The following is a 27585-nucleotide window of genomic DNA, read 5'->3' on the forward strand; positions in this document are numbered from 1 at the left end:
GGGGAGTAGCAGGAGGTCCTGGTCTATGGACCCGATCCGCCATAGAGGTGATGGGACTTACCCTGAGAGTGGTTGGGTGATAATCCCTTGTGTCCAAACTCTGCAGAGTTTGGGAACCATCGCAGGTGCAAGCCACCAAGAGATCCGATGTCGCTTACATAATCCAGATATTGAGTCTAGAGTCATGTAAATGTGTTGTGGTGGTCTATATGATTCTGGTGATAATGAGAAAGATTGCGTGGTTTCTGTTTATAATTGAACTGCATGATTCCTTAATCAGATTAGCTTACCCTTGCTTTTTGTGTTCCTGTCTTGTGTTGTATGTTTCCTTTTGCGATGATCACCTATTCGGTGGGAGCAGATGTGGTTGCAGTGTCAAAGGCACTTCTGGAGGATGAAGAGCCATCGTGTTAGTGTTGAAGAGGAGGTTTCCAGTGGGAGCTTTAGCAGTGATCAGTAGTACAGAATTTATTAGTTTAGTTTAAGTGTATAAGTAATATATTTTTATAGTCGTACCTTTTGTAAAACTGTATTAATATATTGGGTACACTGGATTATCTGTTTTGGAACTATGATGAAACTCCCTATTTTTATTAGTTTTAAGCTGCTGAAATTGGGATGTTACATTTTATGTTATTATTTCCTTCTCTTAAAAGTAAAGTGTAGATGTGTGTAGACAGGTTACATGTGGAAAAAAAACCTTATTTTGAAAAATTTGAAAGAAAAAAAAAAAATATATATATATATATATATATATATGTATATATATATATATATATATATATATATATATATATATATATATATTCTCATATGTTATTTTAGAAAAACAACTGTGATATATTATTTTTTACAGAAAAGGAAAACATTATGCGTTTAAAGTAAATAAAATGATACTTTGATAAACCCGAGCTTAGTTTTCCAGATTGGAAAGTAAAGTAATTTGTTTAAAATCGAAAATTTGTTAACTCACAAGTCAATAAATAAAAAATATATTAATATTTGTTATATTTTAAGAGATTATAATGTATTACTGGCGATAAATTATATATAAGTTTCAAGTATATTAGAACATTTAGTATTGAGTAAGTATTTCATATAATATTGTGATATTCTATAATTTCTTAGTAAGTTAAAAATATAAGATAAAAAATATTTATATATTATTGGAAATGGATTATTATAATATTTTACCTGATAAAACTTTCCATGTGTCACCAGTGGCACCAAGTAACTATTTTATTATATAATTATATAATTTGATTCTGACCATTTGGTTTATGATGGCATTAGAAAAACCTAACACAGCCATTAAGTAATTGAATGGAATATGGATATCCACAAAGGAATATCTAAAGTTTTTCATGATTCTGACATTTCTGGAACCTTATGCAGATTATTGGAATAAAAATGACAAATATAATGACATATGTCTATAACTATTTGCTTTTAAAATCACTATTTAAATTTTCACGTAATTGTTGCATACGTTTTCTTCTCAATAATTAATCTAAGGTCAGAACAAAAAAAGTTGTATATGCTTTGCCAATTGTTTTTTTTTTTTCTTTCGGATTTAATTTCCAATTGTTATGAAATATTTATAGCTTTGCTGTATATACAAATTATGTATGGTAAAAAAAGTAAGCCACATTAACAATTTTACCCCCGAGGTTTTGCTATTATTATTATTACGCAGAATTATAATTTTAGTTTTCATTAACTTATAATTCATAATTTTTCTTTGATTTTTGAATTTAGTTTCATTTTTTTAAAATCGCATTTTTTAATCTTTAATTTTTATACGCTTTTTTTTTTTTTTAGTTTAGTCTATATGGACTCTACAACAGTCAAATTCTTTTATGATATTACTAAAAAAATAATTTAAGTATTTGAATGTAAGGAAAACACAAGATTGAAGACAAATGGAAATTTCAGATTTTTAGAATTATGAGAAGGAATAACATACCACAATGTTTATCACAGACTAATGGAGAATAATAAAAAAGACAAATACGTCTCATTTTTACTAAATAAAGAAAAAGAAATTAAATTCTTAGAAAAGAAACTCAAATTCTCTTAATTTAGTTTGAACTTGAGGTAAGTATTTATAAAAAAAATTAAATGCGTTAATATGTAATTAACTTTTAAACCAGTTTTTTTTTATTTTTTTTACTTTTATTTTGTAAATTCAAAATTTTCAATAATTCCTTCAAAGTTAATTACATTCAATTCTTTTAATAAATATATATAACAATTTCAAAAGATCTCAAAATTATTTTTTTATTATACTAAAAATAAAATATATCAATATTGACTATATTGAATCCACTGTTTAATGTAATAATATGAAAAAATAATAATAATTTTGAATTAATTAAAAGTTGTGTCCATTTTGTTATGATTAGCCGTAATAAATAAAGGAAGGTTTTGTTGAAATTTGAAATGTGATGCCTTCAAACACGGTTTAGTGGTTTTCATCTTTTCATGCCTAACTTGCCCTCTCTCCCCACGTCTCACCCAAGAACAGGACAGAACATTTTCTATTTTTTTACGTCATATATTATTATAATCAAGGTTAAATATCTTCTTATCCCTTAATTTTTAGTAAATTTTGAAATTAGTTCATTTTGAAAATTTGGACTAATTTAACTTTTCATCTTTTAAAATATGTGGATTTAGTCTTTTTAATCAAATTTTGCTATTTTGTTAGGTTTATTTGATATTACATACGTATTTTAAAATTATATTTGAGTTGTTTATAATGTTTGACACATTGTTGCTTTAACGTTAAATTAAATATTATTATGAAACGCGTTTGAAATGTCATATAAATTTACCAAGATTTGATTAAAAAAACTAAATTCACATCTTTCGAATGATGAAGAACTGAATTGGTCTTTCGATGTAACTGTGTTTCAACTTCCTACAAACTTATTAAATGTGTCTTTTGCGATAAACATTTAATTCAAACATCTAATTTATTTCATAATTTTATCATCTCTTACATATGAACTTTTTAATTAATTTCATCTTTATGTAAAATAAACAATTGATTAAAACTTATTGCTTTATAATATTATGATACATGTACATGAACTAAATTAAGAATGTGTAGTAGGTAACAATGATAAAAATCAAACTGATAATGTTTTACTCTAAAAGGATCGTTTAATAAGTTTTTAAGTATAGAGATATCAAATTGATGGTTGACTATAAATGGAGTGACTAAATTAAATTTTAATTAAAAAAATAATTATTTTAATTATATTTGAGTTGGTTAGAATATACAGAAAAAAATGGATAATCTCCCATGTCTTCTTTTAAATTGACATTGACAAAAAAAATTAATTTAAGGAATTTTACTTTTTGTTTAAAGCGTATCATTTGATTTTTTAAAGAGTATCATTTGATTTTGATGTGTTTATAAATATAATTAAGACATTATAAAAAATGACAATCAAGAACTAACCTATTATATATATATATATATATATATATATATATATATATATATATATATATATATATATATATATATATATATATATATATATATATATATATATAAAGTATTATTGATTCAAACTCAAGTGGAAAATGTCGTATTATTTGTTTTAAAAAATATAAAACTCTTTTTCTAAAAAAATGATATATTTAAATTAATTTTAATCTGGATTCCTAATGTACATAAAACTATTGGATATATTAGAATAATGTTTATTCCAATTAAATTAAGTAAAATTATAAGAAGAATATATTTTAAAACTTCCAAAGATGATTAAATACTTATGTAAAGATGATTTTAATTTTTTTAAGAAATATATTCTAAAGTTAATCAACATCATTAAATTCGTATATTATAACTTAAATCTATATTTAATTACACATGTAATCTTAACACACCATCATTACATTAAGAAGCAGATGTTTCCATCAATGAAACTAAAAAATTTATGTATAGTTTATACTATCATTTAACACAATGAATAGAAAATTTCTATCAGGATAATTTCTAATACTATTACATGAAATGAACTTTAAAATCAGACTTAATCTCATATACTATAGTTAAATTCAGCTTAATTTCAGAAATCATATGATAAGATATAATTTGTACCTATTTATATATCTTATAATTTAATTACATTCATAATCCAAAACCACCAATGAAGTGTGGAAGATCCAGATGTAAATGAAAACATTGGACAGCTCACAGCACTATAAAGTTGATTTTGCGAAAGCATTCTTGCACCCAATAATTGAGCCACAGACTCCCAATAAAACAAAACTAAACAAAATTTCAAAGAAATGAACAAAAAATCAGCATCCAAAATTAGGGTTTTTATAGAAATTAAAAGCAGAGAGAAAGAGAGAGAGTAATTGAGGATGCAGCAGTAAGGAGAAGTTTGACCTTAATGTATGCACATGAATTATTAAAAGTGACACTAAACAACAAAAGAAGGATCAAAGTTGAGACAAAGGGTTAGGTGATGAATTCAAGATGTTGAGCCACCCACATAATTCTACATATACTACTCCTATACTATACGATTTACTTTTATGTCTTACTAACAAAACCATGTCACGCTCTGTGTATACGATTTTTTTAATATATATGATATTATATTAATAAAGATGATAATACAATGTTATTAAATTAATATATAAAATAAAATTATATTTATTAAAAATAAAATTAAATATATTAGAAAAGATGAGAGAATAATTGTTGATAAATAAAAAAAATAGAAATAAATAATTTTATAAAAACATTTGCAAAAATAATAATCAATTTTAAAAAAATTAATAATTTTCTTAAAGGTAAATTAATATTTTAAAATATAAACACAAATGAAAAAATCATGCTTATATATTATTATACATATCATCAAATTATACTCTAAAATACAAAATCATGTTACAATATTACATGTCTTTTCAATTTAATCTAGACAAGGTCGTGTTTAAAAGAATGTAACCAAGTATTAGATAAAAATATACTTAAAAGAGAAAATGAAACTCAAATTATGTATATAATTATGTTTATAAAATGAAATAGTTTTAGATAAATAATTATGTTTATAAAATGAAACTCAAATAATTGAGTTTTATAATTACAAATTCAACATTTGTTTTGATAAAATATTCATAGAGTTCACTTCTACTCTTGACTATTTATTTTGGATAATTTCTTAAATTATTGAAATTTTAAACAATTATACAATGTAGTTTGCAAAGTGTTAAAAAATAAGTTATATTAAAAATAAATTACTATTTTATAAGAAATCAATCTTTAAATTTCATTTGGATAAAAAAGGTTATTGTTTTACAGAAACTGTAATTAAAATTTTAATTTTTATAAAAATAAAGAAAATTCATTTACCATTTGAAATTTTAATACATTTTTTATTTTGTAAATGAAACTTAACCAAAGTTTTTGAAAAATGAAAATCGAATTACTTAAAAAATATAAATAAAAAATAATTAGTCATTATATAACTAATTTAATTATCAATTTATAAACTAAAAATTATTATATATAAAATAATTATTATTATAAATAAAATATTATAATTGGTTTATGACTCAGTATTTTAACAATTAAGAAATTAATCTAATTTTTTATTTAAAATAAAGACTATTTTAAATATTAATAATTTTTAGTTTATAAATTAAATATGTATTATATTCTATTTAAATACGATCTTTTCATCGAAATCGTTACCTTCATATGCTAAAATTAATTCATAAAATAGTAACTAATTTATTCTGAAACATCCAAACACCTCTCCACGGTTGAAGGACAAATCATACTTTGAAAATAATATTTTAACAAAAATAGTTTTTCATTCACCGTTGCAAGACAATCGTAAATAATTGTTGTAAAAGAGAGGGAAAATGAGACAGATAAAGGAACGGTGAATCATAGTGATAAGCTATTTCTGACTCTCTTTTTTTCTTGCATATCAATTTTATGACATGTCATTTAAAAGTGTAATGTTTCAGTTAAAAAAAAACCTCGTCTTAATTTTTTTGGTCGTAATTTTGTGTATATCTATCTAGACTAACCTAATCAAGGTTAACTATGAGTGACATGTCATTTAAAAATGAAATATCTAACTGAATCACGTTTTATTAAAATATGTATTAGAATACACTAAATTTAACTTAGCTCGACTATTTAAATCCACAGACCCAAGGATTTAAATGTGTGAAATGTGTATTATAAAGTGGAATTGACCCCAAACAAACATCACCATGCAAGATGCCAGTCTAACCTAATTTTTGAGATAAAGGCTCAAGGCTAACTTATTTACTTTATGCAAGTCTTTAAGACTTGACATAACTTTAAAGTTTTCCTTTTTTTGTTGGTGTTGTTAAAAGAAGTTAGATTAGGGAAAGAGGCACCCCTTTACATGTACTTTTTTTTTAAAATGTAATAAGACTAATTAAATATATTAAAAAATATTATTCTTGCAATAACTAATTAGCTTAAACTTATAGTGAAATATTTTCTCTTGTTTATATTATTTTTACTTGGATACAGAATCGTTATTACGATATTCGATCCAAATTTCATGGATACTAAGGCAACAGTCATACACATTTTGAATTCGACCAACATATAATCCCATAGTTTAATGATTGCATTATTTGTATTTATTTAAATTAATTTAATTATTAAGATTAATTTTTTTTATATGGCATATAACATTTTTAACTAAATTAAAAAAAGAAAAAAGTTTTGGCTTGACCTATTTCGTAAATCATAAAATATTAAATAAACTTGATGCAGCTCAAGCATGATACAAACCAGATTATAGACTTCTCGAAATTAACTAGTAACTTCTTATCCCCAATCATTGTACTAATATTACACAAGTTGCCGGAAAAGACCTTACAGAAAGAAAAAAAAATGTCATTCTTGTCTCCAAAGTTCTTACGTCCTCGTGAAACATTTGCTTCTCCAAAGTTTCTAACAAAAAGTAAGAGAACCTACTTTAAAGGTGCTTTTATTATTCTTATTTTTACAATAATATTTGTAAATCGCGAGTGATTATAGTTGATAATTTTAACATGAAACAGCATTGCCTCGAAAAAACATTTGAAGTAGGAAGAAAATGACACGGGAGGATGATCCCAAAAACTGAGTTGGGAGGCCAGCTAATTTTCTTGACTAAAAATACAAGAAAATACAAGGCAACCACCCTTATTTGTTGGCTTTCTTGGGAAACTAAATATACAAATATATGTTACTTTAATCACTCAAGTATGGGTTAAAAGCAATTCAATTTCTAACTAAATTTCAGGCAATCTATATAAGCTTTTCCTAGTGCGTTATTGTACTGCAATTATTATTTTTTGTTCTGGGGGAAGGGGTACTGCAAAAGCCTTGCATCTTCGCTACGAATTGGACCCGTGAACAACTTTGGCAGAACAAAATAGAATACACTACAATACAACCCTACAACCTTGCATTTCAACTCATGCACAAGATAAAAACTAGAATTCATTGGTTATCATTGGCAGTATTCACGCAAATAATCTCATCAATCTGTTCATACAATGATAGTTTTTTGGGATTAAGTCGACCCACCCAAAAAAAGTTATTTCTGCATAGGTGGTGCCAAACTTGGCAGGCGCACGCAACGCCCCATGCTTTGGGTAAAAGAAAGAATAACTGCTGCAAAAATATAATTCTTTGGTCCAACATTCAAAGTATGCCCAATTTTTTTGACATCTTTACTGAAGCTCAAAGATATATGTTTAGATGTTTAAATAACATCATGTTTACGGAGAAACGGGTCTCAGGAACCATGAACTTTCTGAAATCTTTGTATGAGTCTTAAAGTTAAAGCATAGCACACAGCACAACACAAACCAACTACTATGAACTTCCAAATGTCAGTATATTAAATGCACATAAAGCACAACAAATACAAATTACACTGTTCCTATATCGATGCAGCGAACAGCACACTCTTTACATTTACAATATAGAGTATTCTTTACTATTGGATAAATTTTATGTCAGACCCACCAAAAAGAGTCATGATTTTTAACGGGGACCATATTAAATCACCGAACGTGCATTGATCTCGCACACAATAATGTCATAGACACAGCAGAAAACAACATTCAATAGGTAAATGATCATTGATTCCTAGTTTTTGGAACTTTTTCATATCACATAGAAATCAAGTACAATTTAAACCAATTCACGTGCCTTTTAAGTGCTAAGCTCAAAGTTTTAGCCAGAAGAAGGGAATACAACTGGATTTCAAAAACAGAAGTACAAGTAGCGATAAAATGAAATCAGTCACATTAAGTACATATGAAAATGCAGTAAACAAAAGCAAATCCTCCCCCAAATACACAAAACATAAATTGATACCACTAGTGGCAGATCCACACAAAAAGGCACAAGCAGCATATTGCTATTCACAGAAACTACACAGATTCAATTGAAAAAAACCACGATATATATGGCATAGGACCAGATTGCACAGTACCAATTTAAATAAAGTCTCTATAAACACTTACAAAAGAAGAAAAATAAAAATGAAATAGGTTTCTTCATAAGCTAAAGTTGGCTTATACATAAGCTAATTTATAAAACTTTTCTTATATTAACTTCTATAATAGCTGCTTTTTCAATTAATGCATAAACTAATTTTAGCTTTATAGAAAAACTTATTTTCCTTATGTTTTTCCTCCTCTGAGTCTTTATAGAGAAATTTATCAAGACATAAAGACCCTGAAAATCATAAAATTAGTCAGCTTAACCACAGAAGTAAATAGAAGCTTAAGGCAATTCATAACTATCGTTATGCTGTAACACTTACAATTTGGAGTTCATCCGATTTGCCTCTTGAACAAGATAGGAAAAATAAAGTACCACAGACAGTTACGAATAGGCCCTGCTACTAAGGTGTAGATAGGAAATTCTGATGGTCCCAGGAATGCTAATATAATTTAAATATGAACAGGTCGTTCATTCAAGGTAGGAATGAAAGCATGAAGTACGGTGAAGTTGCTCATGGCATATTAGTGTAAATTGCATATTCCAATTACCAATACCAATATCTAACTCTAACTCTATCGCTCTGGAGCCAATTGCCATTCAGTAGGCAGAGGAAAAAAATCTGCATGCCCAAAACAAAGAAGATCCGCTGAATATTTCCTCAAGTAGGGCTCAAGAGTTTAACATACAAAGACTAAAGTAACTACCTTAACATGCGAAGAGATCATAATCCATGACATTCGCCCCAATCCCATCTGACGGTATGTATCTTCGTTTGAGCGGAACAACAGCTACTCAATATCATAAATCTCTCTCCTTTAGCCGAGTCAGTTATCCATTCTGAATACAATTGTTTCAGGTGACAAATACTCCTGATAGCTGGATTAGAATTCACATTATCTCTTACAACCAACCAATTCATATCAAATCATTCAATTCTATGAAATCCTCCTCTAGAATGGAAAGCATATGTTGCCGAGGTATCACAGCTTCAATTAACAATGCACCGTCACAGGGAAGTCCAGAAAGCCTTTCTTGAACCTGATTACCACAACAGCAAACAAAAGAATTTAATACTTTAAAATGAATTCTTTTCTCCACTATAAAAAGAAAAGGTACAAGGGAGAATATGCTAAAACTGAACGAATGAATAAAAAAATAAGACAAGTTTAAAGCAATAGCGTTAACTATCAATTGACACATGCAGAGCTTTCTGTTAACCATTACATGTCTTGTCCACCTTTAGAAGAGTAGACAGCTCAACTTTTACAGAGACATAAATGAAACAAAATACACGTATTTTCGAATATCCAAGAGCATAGTGACATATTTGTAGTTTTAGCGACATGCTGTGACAAAAGAATTAAAAACTTAAGATGTTACCTCTAATAGAAAAAGTTCTATTAATAGTAAAACATGGATGCAAATGCCATCTAAAAAGAACCATCACATGAATGAGTTGAAAATTTTTCAATTTTCTTTTAAAAAATAGTAGTTGCAACAAATATTTTGAGTGACTCCCTATACTAATAGCCTAATTCTGACTGCACTTTTCAGGCTACTGCCGATGTTCGCAACTGACAACTCCAAAACAAAAATAATTCAAATGAATCCAATGGAACTATCTAGCTCCACAAACAAACACTACCAACACACAAAGCCTTCCTGGTAGTAAGTCATACACTGTTGCATTATTGGATATCCTACATCAGCTAAAGGTATAACCAACTTATAGTATATACATGAATCCAAAACTCATCTTATAAGTCAGTTTTGTGAAGTTGAGGTACACTTAAATCCACCAAGATTGTATTAAGTCTACTTTAACAAAGTTTGTTGAGAACTATGATGTCACTTGCTATGAGAACACTATCTATCACCCACAAATATCTAGTCCCATATTTGAGATGTCTAGTTCTAGGCACGAAAGAATGTGTGGAAAATCTCACATATGATCATATTGTAATATATAAGTCAAACCTCACCTCATAACTTCATAAGCTACTTGTAAGATTGATTTAGGGCTAAATTTACTTTCTCAGATGCATGGTAACAAAAATGAAGCATAAATAAGCAGAACAATAATTTCTTATTAAGGTACTATTTAACATGGAGACTTAACACACATTAACACAAATTGTAATCGTTCAATTCTATTCTATAAAAAACAAAAGGTTCCACTTTATATATTCATGTTTTGCTATATTTTTACAATACGCCAAATGCTAAACAAATAACAAACATAAAACAGCCCCATAGATACTCTAGGTGTTTGTTCTCTTACCATATGTAAAGTTTAATGCCCGTAAAATATAAGTTTGCATAAAAAATTCAGTAAAGGTCAACAACTGAGGTAAAACTCCAATCTCTGATTAGATAATGCCAACACCACCTAAGAAGCTGTATTCAAGTTCTCCCTTGAAATAAAACCATATGTTACGTTCTTATGTGACATTCTAACATGTAGGTAAGTTTCCTAAGTCATGCAATTTGCGAAAGCACAAGACAGCTTATCAAATCAGTGTTAATTTCTCACCGGCTGACTTCCCTGAGCAACTGAAACAGTTGCAGCATGATCATGTTCACCACCACGCCTAATTGGATTCTCAACAGCCTCAATCTCTCTATTAACAAAGCCATCATCACAAACGTCATCACCTCCAACACATCCATCATGCTGAACACCGATGTGTCGCACCGCCACATCGGCACTCTCTTCAGCACAACAACTGCGACCAATTTCAGATGGACTATTCTTATGATGAGGCTTATTCACCACACGACAAAGCACGAACGAACCCTGCACACGCAAAAATCAAATTCATTACATTAATCAATAGCTTGTTTGGACTCACCTTGGATTATCAAAATCACGTTGAAGTATCAGTATAATCAATCAGACAATACTCTCCTATATAAATATATCCCTTTTCCTCCCCTTTTGTACGTTAAGACAATACTCTCTTTTTAGTTCAATAATACATGTTTTTCCCTTTCATGCTCTCGGTTTTCTCTGTTCAGTTTCTTTCCTTCATGTCTCCTATTGTTTACACTGAAGCGAACAACACCATGCATACTCTGTTGCGAATCCCCTGTTCTTGCTTTTCTCTCCTTTTTCAATACGAGCGCAGAGTGTTATTCAGTAAGGTGGCATTTTATCTCCCGACATAACTTGATTTAAATTGTTAAATTGAGGAATTTGTTACACGTTCTAATTTATGGAGCTGAAACAATTTAAGTAACTTCCAATACTAGTTTTTATTTTTAAGTAAATGCAAGCAAAAATCTAATTACATTAAAATCAGTTTTCAATTGCTCTTCCAAAAGCAAACTAACTATTTCAAGAATTGGTGTGATTTGAATTAATCGTGAAACCGTACCAGAATTTGGTCAACCAATGCGTACTCGTACAAAATCCAATCCGTTCTGATAGCGTTTTTCAGCGAATTCCCGACGTAGAAAACGAAACGCGACCTGGTGCCTAAAACAGCGTTCCCAATCCCACCGTTATCGCGAATGTCCCGAACCCTTCCTTTCCGGAGCCAGAACCCGCTTTTGACCTTTCTGCTTCGGCGTTTGGTCTCTTTAACGGTGTAACAGAACCAATGCTTCTTCCTCCCTCGGTAACCGTACGGGAAGCACGCAGCGTCCGGTAATTCGAACGGGTCGTGATCGTACAGGTTGAGTTCCTTGATCAAATCAGAACCGTTGAACCCCCCCTCCCGGTTCTCGTTCTTCTTGGTTAAGTAATAGCGGAGGAGAACCTCTTCGGACGGGTAGAACCGGTAACCAGGGGGTAGAGAATCTTGCGCTTGGTCTTCCATTAATCATAAGATTGAGATTGAGAGTGTTAGGGTTTAAGGAGGATTTAGGAAATGGGAGAAAAAACGAAGAGAAAGAGAGCGAGTGTGGTTTTGTAGTGAGAACGAGAATCGTGTTATGCAAGCTTTGTCACTCTCCCGCCGGTGACTGTGAGTGTGGGACAGGGCGCCTCTTGATTGGCTGTGACGACGCCATTTTATTTGCCCACGGTGGAGCCGGGTGATGGTATCATTAGTCGCAGCAGCCTCGGATTAGTGGCTCATGAGTGGCGCAACCATCATGCGTCGTGCGGCTGCGGAGCACCTGGTCACACATACTTCCTGGTTTTTACTTCGTTTTGCCCTTGGGGAGCAATCTGCTGCGGCCTGGGCTTAACGGGGTAGAGTAATAGCCAATGACGATGCAACACGTGTCATACGTACGGATAATGCCGCTTTTTCTGCGACATTGCTTGGCGTTTTGCGCTACGTTTCAACGCATATTCTCTTAATTAAGTATGTGAATTTTATTAATTAATGGTTAATGGTTAATAATTAATGTTTTTCATGTATGTCCACCAGTATTACCAACTTAATGGAAAATGATCATTTATTTTTAATTCTTTACTCATTATTCGTAGAAAACATGTGCTTATACAAGAAAATAAAAACTTTAAGAAAAATTAATTCTCAAATTCTTACATTTTTTTTTATATGTCCGTCGTTAAAGTTGAGCAACATTCATTTTTTCCCCAAATATATATCCTTAGTTTAATTAGTTTCGATATGTGTATTTATATTTATATTTATTGTGATATAGAAATGCAAAATGATACGATTAGGAAATTTCGTAGTTATTTTATTATATAAAAAATTTATTCTATTTTTTATAATTTTGACATGAGAACCTAAGTAATAGTGAAAGTTCTTTGTTTTTTTATATTGAATAAATTAGTTGTTTCTTTTGAATGTGTGGGTTTCACACTGTTGTATAAATTTAATAACTCTACCCAAAAATATTAATATAATGTTAAGATTAATAAACTGAATGTTTAATTGAAGTTATATTAAATGCTTATGAGTGAAAACTTGGTTTTTTTGTTGGTACATAGCAGGTAATAGCTTTTTTATTGAAGCAATTTCACGATACTTATTTGAAGGGGAAAAAGAATTAACCAATGTGACTTAAATTTAATAAACTCATCATATAAGTCTAGGTTTAGAGAATGTTCTCCAAAAGTTTGTTAATTTTTTTGGTACAATAAAAAAAATTGGTTACTTTAGTTAATAGTATTAAATGTGTAGTTAATAATTTTCAAAGAACCTAAAATTATTAGGACAAACCACATATATATATATATATATATATATATATATTACCATGACTTCCCAAGACTTTTTAATTTTTTTTAAATATTTTAAAAGTATTTTCTAAAATTTTTTGAATTTATTTTTATTTTTTATAAAATATAATATTTAATATTAATAAATAATAAAATAAAAATTAAACATAATATAAAATAATAAAATTCATTGGGATATTTTTTTTGTTCTCTTCTATTTTAAGTTTCTCAAGTATTGTATTCATTTATTAATCTTGCATCTCTTCTTTTGTTTCTTATTTTTTTTAAAAAGATATAAAATTAGATATAAATTCATTCTCTTATTCTTGGTTCTTATCATTCTCTTTTAAGATAAAAAAAAAAGTTAACTCTCTCTAGGAAAATATTAGTTTGATATTTAATTTTTTTATCTTATGATTTTTTTTGTATATTTATTTTTTTATCAATATAAAAAATTATGTACTGTATTTTTTGTTTCATAACTATTTCTTAAATGTGACTTGATTATCGTTTTTTTTTCTTTAATTATGTCTCTCAATTTTTTATTGAATTTTGATAAATTATTCTTTTTAGTCTTAATTTTTTTTAAATAGGTACATTGATGAAAAATAAAATAACATTTTCAAGCATGATATTAAGAATTTAATTGTTGAATAAGATAATCATTTCATATTATCTCTTTTGAATTATATACATAATGTTTCATATTGGTTTTTTTGGAACTTAGTATAAAAAAAAAATGCTCAAATATAAGAATATATGCGAAAAGATATGAAATTAGAAAAAATAATTTAAATTGAGTTTCATATCAAATACAATTTCAAAAATATAATTTTTTAAAGAAAAACATACAAAAATTGTAATACTAAATTTATATATACTTTTTTATATTAATAATAATAATTAAATATATAAAATTTGAGTATATTACTTTAACTCCTTTAAATTTTTTTACCAAGATCCACCAAATATATATATATATATATATATATATATATATATATATATATATATATATATATATATATTATTTCAATAAATCATAGAATGAAAAAGTTAAAGTTGCTTCAAGCATATTCGTCTGATAAATATTGTGATCGAAGAGTTTAGTTTAAATTCTTAAGTTGAATAAAAAATGTTGATAGCTTTAGTTTAGAAAGATATATTTTAATACCCTCCGAATGTTCAGTTCATTTTTTTAATATAAAATCATTGTTTTTTTAACTAGTATATAGTATAGCTCAATCTCTTTAATTTAGTAGTATAAAACTATAAATTTTTTTAACAAATAAATAACACGTTTCAATTTAAACTTTAAATTTTTATTCTATTTATATAGATATATTTATGTAGAACGAGAATTCTAATAAGATAATTAATATTAAAAATTCAAATATTTTATAAAAAAAATATACAATTTAGGAAAGATAATATAAAGGAAGTTAAAAATTTATAATTTGATAAGAATTTTTTTTAAAAAAAAATTAGAAATTTTCAAAATATACTTAAAAATAACAAGAATATGAAATTATTTATATTTTCAAATTTTTATATATTTTTTTTTCAAACTTTTTGTGATTTGATGAGAGTGTGTCATATTAATTAAAATGAGATATTGTTGATTTGGTTGAAGTTTAATTATTATAATTTCAATGTTACTTTTTTTTTATAAAATATCAATAAATGTTTCTTTTATATTAAAATTATGTTTTACTTTTTGGTCGACATTATCAAAATTATTTTATTCGTGTTTCGAAGTTGATAAAATGTTTTTAATTTTTTCAACTTACGAGACTTGAAGTTATTTTCATTTGACAAAGTTAAGTTTTTCTAAATCCAAAATTATTTTTTAAACAATATTGATCAAAAATATTTTTCAATTAATGTTAGTTGTAATTTTCTTAACCAACATCGGAAGTTTTTTAGTTTGTGCACTAGGCTTTTTATTATTGTAAAATTGAATTTTAAATTTATAGTTTTAAGAATTTTGAAATATTAAATAGTTTTCTTAATTAGTGCCAGTAAAGATTTCTTTTCTTTATTATGGATATAAATAAATTAGATTTTTACAATTGACATCACCTCTAACTTTTTGTGTCTAGTGACTTCTGTTATTAATGGCACATATCTTTCTCAAAACTATGTTTCAATTTTATTTTCTAATGTTCAAAGGAAAAAACTTCTAATTGAAATTAACTATTTTTTTTAATTAACGTTCGGAGAGGAAATTTGTGCTCACATTAATCTTGTTGATTATTGTAGTCTAAAATATTATGGTAAACAATAGCCGAAAATAATATATCAATGAAACAGAAAACGTTATTAATTTAATAAATATTTTTAAAAATAATATTCGATAACATTAATCGTTAATAAAAATTATAATAATGAACTTTTTGACATTACCTGTAACTTTTTTTATGTCCAGTGCCTCCTTTTATTAATGGAACAAATAATGCCAGAAGAGAAAATATGTAGTGAATATAATCTTTAATATTAATTATGGTAAATATAATCTTTATTATTAATGATTTAATCAAAATGGTAGTGAATATAATCTTTATTACTTGGTAAAGCAATAACCGAAAATAATATGAATTAAAGGGAAACCGTTATTAATTAAATAAACATAAACATTTAAAATACAATATTAATCTATTTGATTTACTAACAGGGAAATACTTGGAAAAAATACTCAATTTAAGTGGAAAAAAATACTTGAAAATTTTAAATTTATTTCATTCAAATAAAACATTGAAAAAGTAAAACAATTTTAAAAAGTTCAATTCAATTCTTATAAAAAAATAATTGTCTTGGTGTTCTTGGTTTTAATTCCAAGATTATTTAGCCTTTAATATCGAGGACAACAAATAGTGGATTAGAAGAATTAAAGAGTAAAGAAATTGACACAAAAAAGTGTAATGCAAACGAGCAAAAAAGCATAAATGCATAAACTAAGAAATCCAACAAGTTATTCTACTCCTAGCAATCGAGATGGTGGAAAAACAGAAACAAAAAGTAGCAGAGAAAACGACTAAAAGGAAATATCTAAAGAGCTGAAAATAAAGTGGCTGGCTAGGAATAAATGAAGTGCAGATTCCTGTCAAAGGACCAACGGAATCTAAGAGACAAGATTGTCATTGAGAGAGAGTGAGGCAAGTTGATCAGCAGGGTTGGTCTGCTGCTGAGTAACATTTCTCAACACATCCATGGCTTCAGCAACTTTCGCCTTCAGAGCATCCGGTGACTCGATCAGATGAAGCACTTCAGGCTGGTCCATCTCCAAAAGCATGCCAGTAACCTTTGCTGCAGCGTCATGTTCCAGCTGATCAACCAGAGGATATAAAGCTTCACCCAGCATCTACAGAACCATTATACATCGTAACAAAAATCAGTACAACATTAAAAACTCAGAATCAAAAATCAAAGATTTGCACCAAACATCTTCTTACAGTCCTCTGCTGTTCAGGTGGGGCATTTGCAAGGGCCGTAGCCAGAGCTTGAATAGGCATTGGCTGTCCCACAGCATCACGGATTGGAAGACCACCCATGTCGTAAGGGACAGACATCATCCCACCAGCAACACCTGGGAGTGGGACATCTTGCATGTTGCGGCCAGGAGGGTAACGATAGACTCGTCCCCTTGGAAGCATCTGTGAACGAATTGATCATCATGCATACATACCGATAATAAGGTACGTAAAAGAAGAAAAAAAGTTTGGGCAAGAGCAGACCTGCTGCTGCATCATTGGCACTGGCTGTTGAGGTTGTTGAACAGGACCTGCTCCACGGCGACCACCAGGGCGCTGGCCTTGCTGTCCCTGCTGAACCAGAGGAACAAAGAAGCTAGGCATTGGACCGCCACCAGGCCTCATTCCAGGAACTAGCTGCTGCTGGTAACCAAATCCAGCCTGTATTTATTTTAGGAGAGATTATTACAATTATTTCTCAGTCTAAATTTGATCAAATAAGCATCATGGCATGACAATCAGTAGCATACGTGGCATAATTAGAATACAAAGAGAAATACCTCCTCTGAGATAACTGAGATATTAAGTAAAAAAAAGTAACACTTGACTTCTAACATGAAAAGATATTTTCTAATGCATAAAAGAAACGAGAGAAGTAAAAAAGGAAATAATTACTTGGGGAGGAATCATGGCTGGTGGTCCTTGCCCATACAAAAATTGTTGTCCTAGTCCAGGAGCACCAGGAGGATAGAGAGGCATACGAGGTGCCACAGATGGCGTAATTGCAACAGGCCTCATCTGTGAAAATTGTGCCTGCACGAAAGGCAGTAATTATTATGAAACAATAATTTAAATTCTATTCCCATTTCCATTTCGATTTATCAAGCTTACGGTAATTCTAATTAAGTTGCTAATATTGATATACCCGTTTCTATATAATATTTAATGAATGTATGCATGGCTCAATAAAAACAAAAGAAAGCCCAAGTTGTATATGCTAAATATATACTCATACAAAAAACACATGCCTTAATAATGCGTAATACAACACAAGGGCAACAAAAGACCACAGTAAATTGTTTTTTATAAATAACAACAAAGCAGGTAATTAAATTAACTCAATCAACTGTACATCATAGTATACGTACAAAACGACTAATACAAGTTTCAAAAGGTAGCATTGAAACAGATGAACAGTTTTCTCGGATCTGCAGAAGACTAAATTTAATAAAAAGGGGATATAATTGCTAAAGAAAGTGTAACACGTATATAAGAAATATAAAATATAACTAAACACTTTCATCATTAACAGAGACACTGTTTATTTCAAGCCTTGGAATAAGGTCTAAAGTGAAACCAGGTGACTACAAGAGATGGGAATTGTAAAGACAATAACGTTCAATAAGGAACTTGCGTGCCACACCTAACCTATGAAGGGAAAAATGAAAAATACACTCAAGATCTGCAGATTATGTACACACAGTAAGGGTCTCAGCCAGTAAGTAGGATTTGCTTGCACCTTCTCTAACTTAGTCCTAAAACCTAAGGCCTGTGCCAAAATACTATCAACAACACAACCCAATAATATATTCATAAAAGAAGAATTTCAAGTTTCTACGGACAACTTTTGTTTATCATCAGAATTGCGGTAACCAAATTAAGTTCTTTCATTAAAGAAAACAAAAATACAGGCACAAATGCATACCGGATATGTATCATTCTCAAAGAACAAAATACAAGATATTCTTTGCTAAAAATTAACCAGTGTAATTGGGAAAAGAAAAAAAAAACTGCTGACACATTGTTACCTGTAACCTTGCTCTTCTCTCTTCTTTCCTCTGTGCCAGGGCAACATAGAGAGGCTTTCCAGCAATCATTTTACCATTCATCTCAGCAAGCTACAAGTAACAACACAACTATATAAGAAAACAATAGTTCATAGCAAAAAATTAGTACTAGCAAACTATATCTATATAGTATTAATTGTATAAAATTGGGTACTCACAGCACGAGATGCTTCTTCAGGAGTTGAAAATGCAACAAATCCGGATCCTCTACTAATTCCATTCGGGTCTCGCATTACCTAGGGAAGGATTGAATTACAAGCATTGTTCAAGTCTGCCACCAATAACGATATTTATACCATAACATTTGTCAACAAATCACATCTACAAACCTTGTATGAAGATATTGTCCCAAACTCAGAAAACATTTCTTTAAGATTTTCATCACTAATAGTATCATCCAAGTTCTTCAGATACAGGTTCACACCCTGAAATTTGTCAGCAGCTTCCTTTATACTCTGCTCAAACCTTCCTTTCAATTCAAGTTCACGCTCAGATTTTTTCTGGGCTTTTCCAACATACCAATCCTTCTCATCAAATTTCTTCCCATTAAGCCCCTCAACAGCTTTGGCAGCATCGTCTGGGTTTTCAAAATTGACGAAACCAAAACACTTAGATTTACCATCCGCATCTCTCATTACTACAGCACTAGTAATGGTACCATATTCTCCAAAAATTTTCTTCAACTCTTCATCTGTGGTTGAATCTGATAGGTTTTTCACATAGACATTATTGAATTTTGTCTTACTGAGAGCATTCTCTCTATCTTGCTTTCGCAGGAAAGGACCTACATAGACCTGCTTATCATTGATCAGCATGCCGTTTAACTTGTCAATAGCATTCTGTGCAGACTCTTCATTGTCAAATTGAACAAATCCATAACCTTTAGACAGGCCAGAACCATCAGTTGCTATTTTGCAAGAAAGAATGTGTCCAAAAGAAGAAAAAGTATCATGCAAGGCCTTGTGGTCAATAGCCTTATCCAAATTCTGCAGAACCAATAATGTAAATATCAGATTCAACATGTCAGGAGACAACAACAATAATTAACTCAAATACTCAGCCGATAATACACATACACATAATAAACAACGCTAATAAAAAAATCCAGGGCTGTTTTGTTGAAGAAAACAGCATTTACTTTTGCGTTTAAAAACAAAACGTCACGCTCACATAATCTCCTTGTGTATATATGGTACACAGTGAGAACAACTGTCTAATGCTGTGTGATTCCAGTATTTGTTTAAATAGACAAATTTAAAAACATTTCATCAAAACTAAACCATACAGTCCGGTAATCATTAAGCTAGTTTCTTAATCAAGCTATAAATTAAAATCAAAGAGGCTTATCCACAATCATGCATCTGACTTTCAACCAATTAAACGCAAAAAGGTGATTTAAAAGAATATTTACGGCGATAGAAATACAGGAATGTAATGATTTTCTCTTTCTCAATAAATGTTTTCTACTTTTAGATTGTTTCAAGTGCAATGCGAACTAATATCATCCAAACATCTAAAACACCCGCCAAGTATTAACACTTCACTGATGCTAATTCATTACAAATTTCGTGAATTTAAGAACTGAATGCGGACATTGACAAATTCAGAAGAATAATCCAACTAAGACGCGAAATGACACTGTCACTGCCATGCCAGATCATTTTTTTTAACATACCTTGATAAAAATATTCGCAGTACCACTCTTCCGAATACTAGGATCCCGATGAGAATACATGATCCTAATAGATTTGTTGTTCAGTGGAGTGAAATTCAGTACATCCAATGCCCTCGCCGCTGAGGTTTCCAAACACACAAACCAGATAATCAATGACAATTCCCATTTTCAAAATGAAAACAGAAGAAATTAAAAATTAAAAATTTAAACAAATGTGAAACTAACCATCCTGAGGACTACTGTAATTGACATAGCCATAGCCGAGTGAACGACGCGTTGTCAAGTCCCTGCAAACACGAACCGAAACGACTTGTCCGACCTGGTTGAACAGATCGTAGAGCTGCGAGTCGTTGACATTCTGGTCAAGATCGCCTACGTACAACGACGTCGTCACGAACTGGTTCGAGTTTGGCGCTGGTGCGACGCCGTTTGGGGGAGCCGAAACTGGACTCTGATGCTGCGGTGCCTGAATCTGCGCCATCTCACAAACAGACAAAATCGATACACGAAAAAAACTGATAGAAAACTAAACCCTAACCGCTTCAGAAATTTTTTTTTGGAATAGTTTTTTTCGTAATTCGCTTTGCTTCTTCTTCTTCCGTGTAAGTAAGGGATAGGAATAAAGGATAGTGATAGGGTCGCCGGAGAATAGAACGGTGGTAGTGGTGGTTGTTGACGGCGGAGAAACTGAAAAAAATATTATTTTTGGTTTTTTAGGTTTTTTTCAGTTTTAGGGGGGAGGGCAGAAGGGGCTGCACCGCACGTCACACAGGCAAGTGTGTGGGTTATATAGTGTGAAAGGAAACCCTAGTTAAATCCGTGGGTCAAAAGATGTTATGGGCTCGCACGTGCGAGAGACCCAGTCAGATATATTGTTGGGATTTTTGTTTTGAACAAACGTTGGACTCGGTGGTAACCGTTATTCGTGTGCTAGGTCAAATCTAAGTGCTTCGAAATGCAGAGAGGAAGAATGTTACAATTGGGCCGTGTAAGCAGATCTGGCCTTCTTGTTTCGTTTTTTTATTTTTCTTTTGGGACCTTCTTCCTTCAACCCCCCTCATCTTTTCAATACTCCAAATTTTTAAAATCACCTTTTATTTTATTTATTTAACTGGTATTTTAATCTGTACAATACACGAGATTATTTTTAATATTATTGTATTTTATTCCTATAATAATTAAAAGTAAATAAAAAATTTAAAAATAGATATATTTTAAACAATGATAAACATGATTCAAAAAAAAAAAATTAACTTAATGATTTTATCATTAACATTTTATTAATATTATGTTATCCCACTATTAGATAGTATTATTTGTTATAATATATTATTATATTCTTTAAGAACGGTCAAATCTTTTAAATTCTACTGCTAGACTTTGTTCTCATTTTATTTGCAATCTATTATGAAAATTGGAAATATGTGAAAATTATTTAGAGACATTAAAAAAATTGTTTAATGTTGTAATCTATTAAAAAAATCATAAGACTTCATTTTACAAATTTGTTTTTTTTATTTTGAACTTCAAATGAAAATATTTCTGTCATTGCAATATTTTGTAATATCAATATTCAAATTTAAACTTAGTTGTTTAGAGACATTAAAAAATTGTAAGGCTTCATTTTACATTTTTTTTTTTAATTTCAATTGCAAATATTTTTATCATTGCAGTATTTGAAAATATGATGAAAACATGTGAAAATTTTTAGAGACATTTTACAATTTTGCTTTTTTATTTTTAATTTCAAATGTAAATAGTTTTATCATTGCATTATTTTGTAATATTAATATTCAAATTTAAACTTAGTTACAATTAATATTACATGTACACATTGATTTTTTTAATCATATAAAATAATAATAAAAAATTGATAGAATTGATTAATTTTAAATATATTATATTTTGAATTAAAATAATAGTATTAATAATAATTAAAATATTAAATAAATAAAAAACAATGTTATATATATATATTAAAAAAATTTAAAGGAATCTTCTGATCTTAAATGTAAGAGATAAGACAGGAATAAACATGCATTTAATTGTACATATAAAGACTATTACAACTCTAACTTGTAAATATGTGTGGATGTGATAGGAAAGTGTAAAAGAAATGAGGGAAGAGTGATTACCTAAGAAAAAAAAGGAAAGATATAAGGTTTATCTCTTCATTAATTAAGAGAATATTTGCATTAATTACATGTTATCATAATTGTGCAGCACATGGTTTGATTATAAAAAAACGAAGTGAAAGAGAAAAAGAAAAAGAAATGAAGATAAGAAGGAATAATGTGCATTTAAGGCAAATGTGATCATGTAATTAATGCACATATATGAATCCTTCCATTTTGGCTCATAAATATAGGTAAAATAGGAAAGAGATAAAAGTTATGTGAGAAATGTGAGAAAAGAAAGGAGAGAGAGAGAATCATAGAAAATACACTGAGAAAGTCTTGGAACAACATATTGGAAGATATCCTAATCCTCTAAAATGTTGTTAGTGTGCCCCTTCAATAATTAAAGGTAAGAAGTGTGAGGTTGAGCTTTTTTTATATTAATCTTATAAACTCATGGGTGTTATATTAATATTTTATTTATTTTGAATTGTATATTATTTTATTTACTTTCATTTAACTTATTTTCATTTATTATCCTATTTATTTATATTTATATTATTTAGTTTATCTCTCGTTAAGTACGAGTCCTATTTATCTATATAAATTTATCTTCAGTCATGCACTGGTCATGTTTATCTATTTTATTTAATTTATCTTCAATTATGCACAAGTTTTGTTTTTCTATTTTATTTAATTTATCTCTAGTTATGCACGAGTCCTATTTATCTACTTTATTTAATTTATCTTCAATTACGCACGAGTCTTGTTTATCTATTTTATTTAATTTATCTTTAGTTATGCATGAGTCCTGTTTATTTATTTTATTTAATTTATCTTCAGTTATGTACTTGTACTGGTTTTGTTGATTTATTTTAGTAATTTATCTCTAGTTATGTATTGGTCCTATTCATTCATTTCATTTATCTATAGTTTTGCATGAATCTTTATATTAGTTTATAATTTATTATGTCTTATAACATTCTAATCCGTCTATAATAAATTATTTAAAGTTTTTGATTTGATTTTTATTTTGTTTTATCATTATTTTATACTTTGAAAAATATAAAAATAAAGTAAAAGCAAATATTATTTTATTTAGTGAGCTTGGATAAAAAAAAATAAAAGTTACCTATATGTTTTACTGTTATTTTGTACTATTTGTGCATGGTGTATATATATTATTGGTAAAAAAGGACATAACTTGATAGTGATTACATTTTATGTTCTTTGAATATGTCTAAGAGTAAGTCAGTTTAAGAAAGAATCTTAAGGTTGGTTTCAATAAGTTGAGATAAAACTAATGTCAGAGTGTTTGTATTTAGAAAGTCACAGTTTGGTATATTGCGGGATGAAAGGCAAGACCATGGTGGGGTCTAAGGAAGTTTTACCAAGTAGGTGAGTATCTGAATAGTTCATAATAGCTCCCTGAATTAGGAAATTCATAAGCCAAACTTGAAATTATCCGATACATGCTCGGCATCGCCAATGTTAGGTAGTGAATATGTGTATATATATATATATATATATATATATATATATATATATATATATATATATATCTTTTATTATGTTAACCCAATCTTAAATTTATTTTGGAGAATACAGTGGCTCCATGTAGTTGATCTATCAAATCGTGTATTCTTAATAACAGATACTTATTCTTAATGGTGAGTTTATTAAGTTGTGTGTAATCCATACACAATCTAGAACTTTCGTCCTTTTTCTTCACTAATAGTACTGTTGTTCCCCACAAAGATACAATGGGTCTAATAATTTGTTTTTCTAAAAATTCTTCTATATGCTTCTTTAATTCAACTAATTTTGATGGAGCCATCATGTATGGAGGCATTGATATTGGTTCAACGCCTGGCCCTAGGTCAACGAAAAATTCCAATTTTCTGTGTGGTGGTAATCCAAGTATTTATTCTAGAAAAACATCCATATATTCACTTACCACAGGTGTACTATTCGTTCTTCCATTATCCCAACATCTGAATGAGTTAACACTATATAACATTGTGGTCCTTCTTTCAACCCATTCCATACTCGTTGTGCATACACTACATTCAACTTTTTGGGCTTAGAAAATAACATTTTTTTCTTACTATAATCTAGGAGTATTCGATTAACAGACAACCAATCAATCCCCAAAATGACATCTAATTCTCATAATGGTAGACAGGTCAAGTTCACCTTGAATTTGTGTCTCTCAACCAATAATGAGCAATAAGCACATACCAAAGAGGTAGACATATACTAGAGGCTTGAGATGATACCAATTGTTTAAACTATGGCTCTCTAACTTGTAAACCTAACTCTTGCACACTCAAAGTTGACACAGAGCAGTGTGTCAATCCATAATCAAATAACATCTTCAAACATTTGCCAGCTACTATGCACTCCCCCAAATAGTTGTCGCTTCCTGCCGCTTGCGATCTATCTCCTCCTCTCTTTATCGGTTGTTGCTGAGATGTTGAGTGTGACGATTGTGGTGAAACTTGCCTAGTAGGAGCACTTTGAACTCCCACTTGAGGGCAATTTCTAACTATATGCCTTGGCTGGTTACATTGGTAGCACCTTCCATCTTTAGACAGTCTTGGACAATCTTTTCTCATATGTGGTCCATTGCAATAAAAACATTTAATACTCCCTTGTGATGATTGTTGAGATAAGGTTTTAAACCTCTTGAGTTAAGGCCTAGAATAAGGTTTTTATTGTTGCAATCTATACCTTCTACTTGAAGATCCATTAGGATGTGACCTCATCACTCTTCCAGATATTTGTTTCAATCTTTCGATCATCTCCACTTTCTCTACTAGGGTAAGGAACTCATGGATACACATAGGTTTTACTATCTTCTTCAACTCATACTTAAGCCCTTCCTCAAATTTTCTACATCTCCAATCTTCATAAGTGGTTTGAGTATAGAAACAAGTTTAGTACTCAAACCTTGCATCATAAGCATGTACAAACATATCTCCTTGTTCCAATCTTAGAAATTCAACCTCCTTAGCAAAATTGGCACTATTAGGGAAATATTTTCCTATAAATCTCAACTTGAACCTTTCTCAACTAATCTCTTATACTCTAGCCTTCATCATATGCTTTGCTCGTACCCATTAAAACTCTTGCTTCCCTAAATAATAAGTACACTCCATGCACTCCCATCATTATCAACTCACACCCTATTTTGTATGTGTTTATTTTTGGACTGGTTTTATTTCGGCACCCCATTGTTGTTCCCCGACCTCTATTAGTTTGTTATGTGTTATTGGATTGGATCATGTGTTTGCTTGTTGCACCCATGTTCTACACAACACATTTGTTTGTTTGTTTTATTTGGGCTTATTATTTGTTTTTGTTTCTTACACCTGCATGTTTCACTACACACTCCTCCTAACAATTACTTATTGCACCACTGATTTTACTATTATGCACCCTTGTCAGCTTTTCTTAAATACTGGGACTTTTATTTTATTTCCTTTTTAAACACTTATTTTAAAATTTTCGTACTTTTCACTCTCTCATACACTCACTTTTTGTAATTAATATAAAAATAATAAAATTAAAAATGAAAAAAATTATTAAATACGCTTTTAAAGGTATGTTTACACATGTGGTTGTCCACGTCGTCCTCATACTTGGTCCATTTCCTTTCTTCAATATATCAAAAATTGTTTTCTCCTTCAGTTTTTTGTATTTGTCTAGTCGCTTGCGTCGTGTGACACCCATTTTCAAGTAATTCAAAAAAGTACAAAAATATAAAATGTTTTGCTTTCTACCTTTCGTGTATGTCCGACCGTTCGCGTTGCGTGACACCTATTTTTAAAAATACTAAAAGATATAAATTTCCAAAAATTAAAAACATCAACCCTCTCTAACAAATAATTTATCTTAAGAATTACATAATCTTTGATTCTCCATTATGAACGAAGATACGTAAGAACAAGATCCGTCATTGTTAGGTTTACTTCCTAAAAAAATATCATTTTCCCAATTGCTTTTCAAATCGATTTTTAAATAACTACGTAACCATAATTTATCATTTTGAATGAGAATATGTCAATCCTTGTCGGACTAAAAAAACAAAAACAAAAATATTTTTGTCTATTCTTTTCTTATTCCATTTTTACAGAAAAATAAACATTTTGAAGACTACATCAAATTTGCATCTTTTATTAAAAATATCGCTTTCGGTTGAATACCGTAAAGTGCTAATAACTTCCCTGCTTAATTGAGTTATTTCTTGCAATTGACTCAGTCATATCAATCATAATGAGGAAGTTGTGCCATTATAGCTCACCACAATTTTGAAATTATCATTTATGTTAAAGTCTTGCAATCATACTATGTTTTTAGAATTTGGATTCTCTGCTGGGTTTTTTTGTGTTGTTCCTCTACTGTGTCTTTATAATACATTGATTATCATTAATTTTGACGTTTTAAAATATATTACAAAGATATTTAAAATATTAATACAGTGTATTTTTAATGCTCAGTAGATAACAGTACAAAAACACTAATAGAAAATATGGACTTATGATTTTAGCACAATCATACGACTTTGCCTTCAATAATTAAAAAAAAAAACAATGATTATTTTTAAACAAAATTGTGTTGATATGAGACGACTTTATATTATATAAAGAAATCGTGTGATATGTGATATTAGCACGACGTCATGTTAATTTAAATAAAATTATGTTTAATTAATACGACTTTTTCTTTATAAAGTCATATCAAGCACGACTTACCTGTTAGTTTGTTTGTTAGTTTGTAAACAGTATTAAGTCAAGTATTCTGTTA

General features: G+C 29.4%; 2 protein-coding genes across 4 annotated transcripts; both read right to left on the reverse strand.

Moving 5' to 3' along the window:
- Positions 1-8795: 8795 nt before the first annotated feature.
- Positions 8796-12667, reverse strand: LOC114193558 (NAC domain-containing protein 96-like). 2 transcript variants are annotated; one of them, XR_014984062.1, is made up of 4 exons: positions 11905-12667; positions 11061-11324; positions 9232-9565; positions 8796-9146 (listed from the first exon to the last, which is right to left on the reverse strand). XR_014984062.1 is itself a non-coding variant. In XM_085665437.1 (3 exons), exons 1-3 carry the CDS (start codon positions 12346-12348, stop codon positions 9443-9445), a joined length of 831 nt encoding a protein of 276 aa, XP_085521563.1. In that variant the 5' UTR covers positions 12349-12667; the 3' UTR covers positions 8796-9442. The 2 variants fall into 2 exon arrangements, 1 of the variants encoding a protein (XP_085521563.1); XM_085665437.1 differs by having other exon boundaries at positions 8796-9565.
- A 3917-nt stretch (positions 12668-16584) lies between these two features.
- LOC114193900 (polyadenylate-binding protein 2-like) lies at positions 16585-21415 on the reverse strand. 2 transcript variants are annotated; one of them, XM_028083883.2, is made up of 9 exons: positions 20885-21415; positions 20660-20778; positions 19314-19970; positions 19143-19220; positions 18946-19035; positions 17813-17935; positions 17402-17578; positions 17120-17320; positions 16585-17028 (listed from the first exon to the last, which is right to left on the reverse strand). In XM_028083883.2, the coding sequence occupies exons 1-9, from the start codon at positions 21138-21140 to the stop codon at positions 16789-16791; spliced, it is 1941 nt and encodes a 646-aa protein (XP_027939684.1). In that variant the 5' UTR covers positions 21141-21415; the 3' UTR covers positions 16585-16788. The 2 variants fall into 2 exon arrangements, with proteins under 2 accessions (XP_027939684.1, XP_027939683.1); XM_028083882.2 differs by having other exon boundaries at positions 17813-17950.
- Positions 21416-27585: the final 6170 nt, after the last annotated feature.

Source organism: Vigna unguiculata, chromosome 8 (assembly GCF_037176805.1).
Source record: "Vigna unguiculata cultivar grain cowpea cultivar isolate G323 ecotype 2 chromosome 8, ASM3717680v1, whole genome shotgun sequence".
Lineage (NCBI taxonomy): Eukaryota > Viridiplantae > Streptophyta > Magnoliopsida > Fabales > Fabaceae > Vigna > Vigna unguiculata.